The sequence below is a fragment of the Mizuhopecten yessoensis genome, unplaced genomic scaffold, assembly GCF_002113885.1.
Source record: "Mizuhopecten yessoensis strain PY_sf001 unplaced genomic scaffold, ASM211388v2 scaffold10953, whole genome shotgun sequence".
Lineage (NCBI taxonomy): Eukaryota > Metazoa > Mollusca > Bivalvia > Pectinida > Pectinidae > Mizuhopecten > Mizuhopecten yessoensis.
In genome coordinates this window covers 3649-13271 of record NW_018408804.1, presented here as the reverse complement: position 1 = coordinate 13271, position 9623 = coordinate 3649, and the positions used below count along the sequence as shown (strand labels likewise).

Here is a 9623-nt window from a genome sequence, read left to right as displayed (position 1 = left end):
GGGGGGGGGGGGGCAACTACCAGGTGGTGTGAGGGACTTGCTCCAAAGGTCACATTTCCTGTAAATATGTACTCACTACTCACCTGTTTTCATTTCAGCACATGGTAGCTACAACAAACATTTAAAACTGTTAAAAGTACTTTACCAAACATTTTGGTAGAAGTTTACCTCCATTTTTTTTTTTTCAACTATGATGTTATCATCATGGTTTGATTATGCAAAATCATATTCTATTAAACAAGAGGCTAAGAGGGCCTGTATCGCTCACCTTGATATTTAAGCAATCATGGGAAAATGAAAGTAGGTCAAGGTCATGTATTTGGAGAAACTTTATAGCACAATATCACAGCATGCTACTGGCCAACCATCATCAATTTATGTTTCTTTATTATTAGAAAAAGTCAAAGAAAGGTTTTCATCGTTTGACCCCTGTCACCTTCAATGTTTGTCAAGGTAATTCATTTGAGGAAACTTAAAAGCACTACATCTTAGGTATTTACTGGCCATGCCTTTATCATTATCCCGGGCCTCCTGCTGATTCAAAAGAAGTTGTTCAAATATTTTCATACATATAGTGTATTTTTATATATACAGTGGCCTTGAAAGTATGTCAAGATCATTTAGGTCAAGCTAGGTACCTATTGGCCAAATATCATTACTCTATATGCCCCTTGGTTATTCAAAAGAAGTTGTTGAAATGTTGTTAGCACATTTGACCCTTGTGGTTTTGAAAGTGAGTCAAGGGCATTTATTTGGGTATACTTTATAGCACTCCAGGTACCTTCTGGCAAAGTATCAACACTCTGGGCCTCCTGGATGTTCAGAAGAAGTTCTTTAAAGATTTTTACATATTTATAAACCCTGTGACCTTAAAAGTATAGGCAAAGTCATTTATTTGAGGAAAATTTATAGCACTTTATCCCAAGTACCTACTGGCCAAATAGCATGACCCTAGGCCCTCAAGTTCATCAGAAGAAGTTGTTTGAAGAAAAAGTTGACAGACTATAGATGACAGACAAAACACCCTACCATAAGCTTAATGGAACTTCGTGCCTGGTGAGCTAACAATGGGTCAACAATAACATTTCTTTTTAATTTTTACCAATTAAAGATTTGTTCTTAAAGCATTTAACACCAAGAACTATTACATATTAAGTTTTCCGATTGAAAACTGTTCAGATATTTCTGTCATACTGTAGGAGAAATCGCGGAAAAATCATGTCACGACATAAATATCAAATAATGACGGAGATTCCTAAACGGTCTTGAACTGAACTCTGATGTCTATGTACAATATAACTGTAACCATGGAAAAACACAACAAGAGGCCCAAGAGGGCCTGATTCGCTCACCTGAATATTAAAGCAGTCATAGCAAAATATTCTCATTAAATATCAAATTGCACTAAAAATATTTCCCTCGCGAACTTTGTTGGCTCCATCTGTTGAAACTATCAGCAAAATATTATTATAAGATTCTATGCTTTTTGATTCTTCTTCAGAAGTTGCTTGACATATTGTTTCCTGTGACCTAGTACGTAGGTCAATGTCATTTTCCTTCTCAAATTGGTTAGCTCTATTCCAAAAAGCTACCAGCCAAATCTTATAAATCCATTTCTTTTAGTTCTTAAGAACAAATCCTTTAAAATATTGTTGACCTCTGTGACCTCTAAAGTAGGTTGAGGTCATTTTCATTCGCAAACTTTGGCGAGCTCTATCCCAGGAAGTCACCAGCCAAATATTAAAATTTTATGCCTTTTAATTCTTAAGAAGAAGTAGTTTGAACTGTTTGACATATTTGAACGCTGTGACCTTGAAAGAAAGTTAATGTCATTTTCATTCGCACACTTTTTTTGGCTCTTTCCCAGGAAATAACCAGCCAAATATTAAGGTTCTATACCTTCCAGTTCTTCAGAAGAAGTCGTTTGAAGTATTTCACATATCTGCCTCATGTGACCTTAAAAGTAGGTCAAGGTCATTTTCATTCTCAAATTTTGTTACGGTCTTTCCCAGGAAGGTACAAGCCAAATATTTAGGTTCTATAACTTTCAGTTCTTCAGAAGAAGTCGTTTGAAGCATTTGACATATTTGACACCTGTGACCTTGCAAGTAGGTCAAACTAATTTTCATTCTCAACCTTTGTTGGGCTCTATCCCAGGAAGCCACAAGCCAAATATAAAGTTTCTATACCTTTTAATTCTTCAGAAGAAGTCGTTTGAAGTTTTTGACATATTTGACCCCTGTGACCTTGAAAGTAGGTCAAGGTCATTTTAGTTCTCAAACTTTGTCGAGCTCCTACCAACAAAGCTTTCAGCCAAATATCATGACTCTAGGCCTGTCCGTTCTTCAGAAGAAGTTGTTTAAAGGAAAAGTTGACAGATGAGGACAGACGGACGGACGGACGCCGCACCATGACATAAGCTCACTTGCCCTCCGGGCAGGTGAGCTAATGATAACACATTTACACCAACATTTAGAACCCAAACTTTCTAGAAAGATAAATTACTATTTTCTTTGTTTCTTTTTGGTCTTATCGTAAATATAAGGAATAAAATGCAATGCAATGATATGCAACCTAGTCACTTAACAAATTATCCAGGCATCATGGGATATGTTTGTAAACAGCTTCAGAAATGTGGCCACCAAATCATTGTATACGCATTACATTGATTGAAGGATACTCACACTCTACTACAGCAATATTATACTCAAGCTGGTAAGCAACAGACAGTTTTCTTTGTACTAAAGGCGATATCCTTTTAAAATATATACAATTTCCCCAATTTTGCTCCCCCCTCCTGCCAGGGAGGCCATTTCCTTTTCTAAAAAAACATAACATTTCTTCTTGCCCGAGAATGCACCTGAATAATATTCAAATACCTTATTCAACCTATAATTCCCCCCATTTCCCATATTGGGCTCGCCTCATCGTTATAAACAATATCACATCCTTCGTGTTGTGAACTTTTTCACTTTGCCTTGGTGATGGTCCATACCAAATCTTTATTAAAGAAAAGTCTATTTCTCCCCATTTCCCACATTTTTTAAGATTGCTTCATGGCAAATAATATTAAAAATTCCTGCACTCAAACTGAAGGAATTTTTTATTAAAAGATTTACCAGTATTTCTTCTATTGGACCCCAACGCTAAGCTTGTATAATTAATAAGTGTACACCTCCAATACCCAAGGGAGACCCCATACCAAATTTAGCCAAACTCCATTCAGGGGACTAGTAGCCTTTATAAATGAAAAGTTGATGACAGTTGAACAGTAAACGGACACCACGCTTACTTAGGGTAACTTACAGACACCACGCTTACTTAGGGTAACTTACAGACACCACACTTACTTAGGGTAACTTACAGACACCACACTTACTTAGGGTAACTTACAGACACCACGCTTACTTAGGGTAACTTACAGACACCACGCTTACTTAGGGTAACTTACAGACACCACGCTTACTTAGGGTAACTTACGGACACCACGCTTACTTAGGGTAACTTACGGACACCACGCTTACTTAGGGTAACTTACGACACCACGCTTACTTAGGGTAACTTACAGACACCACGCTTACTTAGGGTAACTTACAGACACCACGCTTACTTAGGGTAACTTACAGACACCACGCTTACTTAGGGTAACTTACAGACACCACGCTTACTTAGGGTAACTTACAGACACCACGCTTACTTAGGGTAACTTACAGACACCACGCTTACTTAGGGTAACTTACAGACACCACGCTTACTTAGGGTAACTTACAGACACCACGCTTACTTAGGGTAACTTACAGACACCACGCTTACTTAGGGTAACTTACAGACACCACGCTTACTTAGGGTAACTTACAGACACCACGCTTACTTAGGGTAACTTACAGACACCACGCTTACTTAGGGTAACTTACAGACACCACGCTTACTTAGGGTAACTTACAGACACCACGCTTACTTAGGGTAACTTACAGACACCACGCTTACTTAGGGTAACTTACAGACACCACGCTTACTTAGGGTAACTTACAGACACCACGCTTACTTAGGGTAACTTACAGACACCACGCTTACTTAGGGTAACTTACAGACACCACGCTTACTTAGGGTAACTTACAGACACCACGCTTACTTAGGGTAACTTACAGACACCACGCTTACTTAGGGTAACTTACAGACACCACGCTTACTTAGGGTAACTTACAGACACCACGCTTACTTAGGGTAACTTACAGACACCACGCTTACTTAGGGTAACTTACAGACACCACGCTTACTTAGGGTAACTTACAGACACCACGCTTACTTAGGGTAACTTACAGACACCACGCTTACTTAGGGTAACTTACAGACACCACGCTTACTTAGGGTAACTTACAGACACCACGCTTACTTAGGGTAACTTACAGACACCACGCTTACTTAGGGTAACTTACAGACACCACGCTTACTTAGGGTAACTTACAGACACCACGCTTACTTAGGGTAACTTACAGACACCACGCTTACTTAGGGTAACTTACAGACACCATGCTTACTTAGGGTAATTTACAGACACCACGCTTACTTAGGGTAACTTTCATACACCACGCTTACTCAGGGTAACTTACATACACCACGCTTACTTTGGGTACCTTACAGACACCACACTTACTCTATGGTAACGTAGGGTATTATGTAACTACTTAACCCTGTCACCCCTACGTAGCTTTAGTAGACTCTACATTGTATTGATTTGGAGGGGTCCATTATGGTCTACAGTGGTGAAAGGGTTAAATACCTCTGGACGGATGAGGACGAGTTTCCTGGTCAGCTCGGGGGACATCTGTGTACATAACACCCTGTTGTCAAAATACAAACAGTACAATTGCTATATAATATACACATAGAATATAAATACACCTTACTGATTTCTGGCTTAAAGCTACTTCCCTTTGAAAAGTGTTCATTGTTCATTTTGATACTCTGTATTTACGATTCCTGGATAGCTAATGAGCATCACTGGTATAGTTTATGACCAGTGTTAAATTGACAGATTCCTAGAATATTTTTTTTTTCTTTTTTTTTCTGAAGACTCAAATTTCTAACTAATGTAATTCTATAATTAAAATACATTGCAAGATGGGTTTAAAAACATCTAACAGAAATCAGTACTAGACTTACCCTGCGTTAATAACCAGGGGGCCAACATATAATTTCTGAGTTAGGATAAGTAGATGTGCCTATGAAATTACATTGATTTTTTTTTTTTATTGAACTGAAGAAAATACAAGAAGATACGAGTGGGCTTATTACCAGACATGGGCTGTTTACTGGATGAATAGGGTACAATACAAATTTCAAAATAGTACCAATTGTAAAGAAATATTCCAACGTGATGGTACTCTACCTGGACAGTTGTACCCTTTCTAGGATGTATCTAATGCAATATTCCAACGTGATGGTACTCTACCTGGACAGTTGTACCCTTTCTAGGATGTATCTAATGCAATATTCCAACGTGATGGTACTCTACCTCGACAGTTGTACCCTTTCTAGGATGTATCTAATGCAATATTCCAACGTGATGGTACTCTACCTCGACAGTTGTACCCTTTCTAGGATGTATCTAATGCAATATTCCAACGTGATGGTACTCTACCTCGACAGTTGTACCCTTTCTAGGATGTATCTAATGCAATATTCCAACGTGATGGTACTCTACCTCGACAGTTGTACCCTTTCTAGGATGTATCTAATGCAATATTCCAACGTGATGGTACTCTACCTCGACAGTTGTACCCTTTCTAGGATGTATCTAATGCAATATTCCAACGTGATGGTACTCTACCTCGACAGTTGTACCCTTTCTAGGATGTATCTAATGCAATATTCCAACGTGATGGTACTCTACCTCGACAGTTGTACCCTTTCTAGGATGTATCTAATGCAATATTCCAACGTGATGGTACTCTACCTCGACAGTTGTACCCTTTCTAGGATGTATCTAATGCAATATTCCAACGTGATGGTACTCTACCTGGACAGTTGTACCCTTTCTAGGATGTATCTAATGCAATATTCCAACGTGATGGTACTCTACCTGGAGAGTTGTACCCTTTCTAGGATGTATCTAATACAATATTCCAACGTGATGGTACTCTACCTTGATAGTTGTACCCTTTTCTAGGATGTATCTAACCCAAAAGAACATTACACATAAGTGATTATAGATGTGACCTTAGTTACAGGACGTGTATGACCTTTGCCAACTCTCCCCTTGACCTGGAAGTCATCCTCTTGTTGGACCTTTCAACTCTGTAATCCTCTCCTTGTATTACCTTTACCTTTTATCAACCAATGTATTCATTCCTTTTATGACCCTTGACCTTTGCCTGTAATGCATGACCCCTTTGGTATTCCTGACTTCTATCTGTGACCTAAATCTGTTTGTACCGAATGACCCCCTTCTATGAAATTTTAAAAGAAAACTGCTAACTTTTGAGTCTTGACCTAGTGTGACCCCTGACCTTACCTTTGTTTGTATAGAATGGCACCTAGTGTGACCCCTGACCTTACCTTTGTTTGTATAGAATGGCACCTAGTGTTACCCCCGACCTTACCTTTGTTTGTATAGAATGGCGCCTAGTGTGACCCCCGACCTTACCTTTGTTTGTATAGAATGGCACCTAGTGTGACCCTGGCCTTACCTTTGTTTGTATAGAATGACACCTAGTGTGACCCCCGACCTTACCTTTGTTTGTAAAGAATGGCACCTAGTGTGACCCCTGACCTTACCTTTGTTTGTATATAATGGCATCTAGTGTGACCACCTGACCTTACCTTTGTTTGTATAGAATGGCACCTAGTGTGACCCCTGACCTTACCTTTAATTTTGTTTGTATATAATGGCACCTAGTGTGACCCCTGACCTTACCTTTGTTTGTATAGAATGGCACCTAGTGTGACCCCTGACCTTACCTTTGTTTGTATAGAATGGCACCTAGTGTGACCCCTGACCTTACCTTTGTTTGTATAGAATGACACCTAGTGTGACCCCTGACCTTACCTTTGTTTGTATAGAATGACACCTAGTGTGACCCCTGACCTTACCTTTGTTTGTATAGAATGACACCTAGTGTGACCCCTGACCTTACCTTTGTTTGTATAGAATGACACCTAGTGTGACCCCCGGCCTTCGCTGGCTGGATTGTAGGATGTTCGAGGCTTGAAGAAATAAGTCACTGTTCACCTAAACAACAAACATTCAGATTATTATTCGAAAGGATTTAAAGCATATCATGTCTACATTAACAAATATATCTCCAAAAATGAAGAGCTCGTTGTTGTTTTGGATCAGGCATACCTTAGTTGCTCATCAGTTGAGGAGGAAAATCCATGATGACTTCCATTTTGTTTTTCTTACCCATCTCAAAATGAAGCATGCACAAGAAGGTACAACAAATTTTGCATGTGAAGTTTTGTCATGTTCCCTAAAGTTTGTAGTTTTAAAGAAATTGTGATAACAAACTTCACATGCAAAATCCTTGCTGGCTGCCCTGCCATTTTGTTTTACTTACCCATCGCCAATTTTAGCATGCACAGGAACAGAACAAACACAGGAAATTTCATCAAAGTCATAGAAGTTTCTGAGAAACAGCAGTAACAAAACAAGAGGCCCAGAGGGCCTGCATTGCTCACCTGAATATTTAAGCAATCATAGCAAATTATTCTCATTAAATATCATACTGTACTACAAATATTTCACTCACAAACTTTGTGTCATCTCCATCTGTTGAAACTACCAGCCAAATATTATTATATCATTCTATGCTTTTTGGTTCTTCTTCAGAAGTTGTTTGAAGTGTTTGACATATTTTTCCCTGTGACCTTGTAAGTAGGTCAAGGCCATTTTCCTTCTCAAACTCAAATTTTCATTCTCAAACTTAAACTTGGCTCTATCCCAAGAAGCTACCAGCCAAATATTATGAATCCATTCCTGTTTGTTCTTCCGAACAAATCGTTTAAAATGTAAATGACCTCTTTGACCTTTAAAGTAGGTTGCAGTCATTTTCATTTGCAAACTTTGGTGAGCTCTTTCCCAAGAAGCCAACAGCCAAATATTATGATTCTATGCCTTTCGATTATTCATCAGAAAGCATTTGATATTTTTGACATATTTGACCTCTGCAACCCCGAAAGTAGGTCAAAGTCATTTTCATTCGCAAACTTTGTCGTGCTCAATCTAAAGAAGTAACCAGCCAAATATTAAGATTCTATACCTTTCAGTTCTTCAGAAGAAGTTGCTTGAAGGGTTTGACATATTTGATCCCTGTGACCTTTAAAGTGGGTCAAGGTCATTTTTGTTCTCAAACTTTTTTGGGCTCTATCCCAGGAAGCCATCAGCCAAATATAAAGACTCTACACCCTTTAGTTCTTCAAACGAAGTCGTTTGAAGCATTTGACATATTTGATCCCTGTGACCTTTAAAGTAGGTGAAGGTCGTATTCATTCTCAAACTTTGTCGAGCTCTGTCCCAGAAAGCTACCAGCCAAATATGAAGATTCTATACCTTTCAGTTCTTCAGAAGTTGTTTGAAGTGTTTGACACATTTGACTGCTGTGACTTTGAAAGAAGGTGAAGGTGATTTTCGTTATCAAACTTTGTCGGGCTCTATCCCAAGAAGCCACCAGCCAAACATGACGATTCTATACCTTTCAGTTCTTCAGGAGAAGTCGTTTGAAGAGTTTGACACATTTGACCACTGTGACCTTGAAAGAAGGTCAAGGTCATTTTCGTTCTCAAACTTTGTTGGGCTCCTACCAATTGATGAAGCTTTCAGCCAAATATCATGACTCTAGGCCTGTTTGTTCTTCAGAAGAAATTGTTAAAAGGTAAAGTTGACGAATTAATTTCATCACCCCATGATCTGATGATTGTAGTCTAAATATCAAAAGTATTCTATCTTTAATATTTTATATTAAGGAAAAATCCTACCTCAACGGAAGGAAGGACCTGGAACACTCTTTCTATGTGGTTGACGCTGAGGCAGCTAGCAGGGGGGAACAGCATTTCCCATAATGCCTTCATTTCGGCCAGAAATCCAAGATTGGTGTGGTATTGCTGGAACAATACAGAACACAACAGCTGTACAGTGAGGTAGTGGTGGCTGACTGATGTACAGTGAGGTAGTGGTGGCTGACTGATGTACAGTGAGGTAGTGGTGGCTGACTGATGTACAGTGAGGTAGTGGTGGCTGACTGATGTACAGTGAGGTAGTGGTGGCTGACTGATGTACAGTGAGGTAGTGGTGGCTGACTGATGTACAGTGAGGTAGTGGTGGCTGACTGATGTACAGTGAGGTAGTGGTGGCTGACTGATGTACAGTGAGGTAGTGGTGGCTGACTGATGTACAGTGAGGTAGTGGTGGCTGACTGATGTACAGTGAGGTAGTGGTGGCTGACTGATGTACAGTGAGGTAGTGGTGGCTGACTGATGTACAGTGAGGTAGTGGTGGCTGACTGATGTACAGTGAGGTAGTGGTGGCTGACTGATGTACAGTGAGGTAGTGGTGGCTGACTGATGTACAGTGAGGTAGTGGTGGCTGACTGATGTACAGTGAGGTAGTGGTGGCTGACTGATGT

At 39.5% G+C, this 9623-nt stretch overlaps 1 protein-coding gene across 1 annotated transcript in view; it reads right to left on the bottom strand.

Annotated features, from left to right (window-relative positions):
* The window catches only part of LOC110464062, a gene marked incomplete at its 5' end in the record, with an annotated part of 19780 nt that overhangs the window by 6524 nt on the left and 3633 nt on the right, over positions 1-9623 (bottom strand). The window contains 4 exons of the mRNA XM_021519083.1: positions 84-108; positions 4781-4841; positions 7137-7231; positions 8977-9102. Coding sequence (XP_021374758.1) covers positions 84-108; positions 4781-4841; positions 7137-7231; positions 8977-9102 — 307 coding nt within the window. The remainder of the gene's footprint in view (positions 1-83; positions 109-4780; positions 4842-7136; positions 7232-8976; positions 9103-9623) is intronic.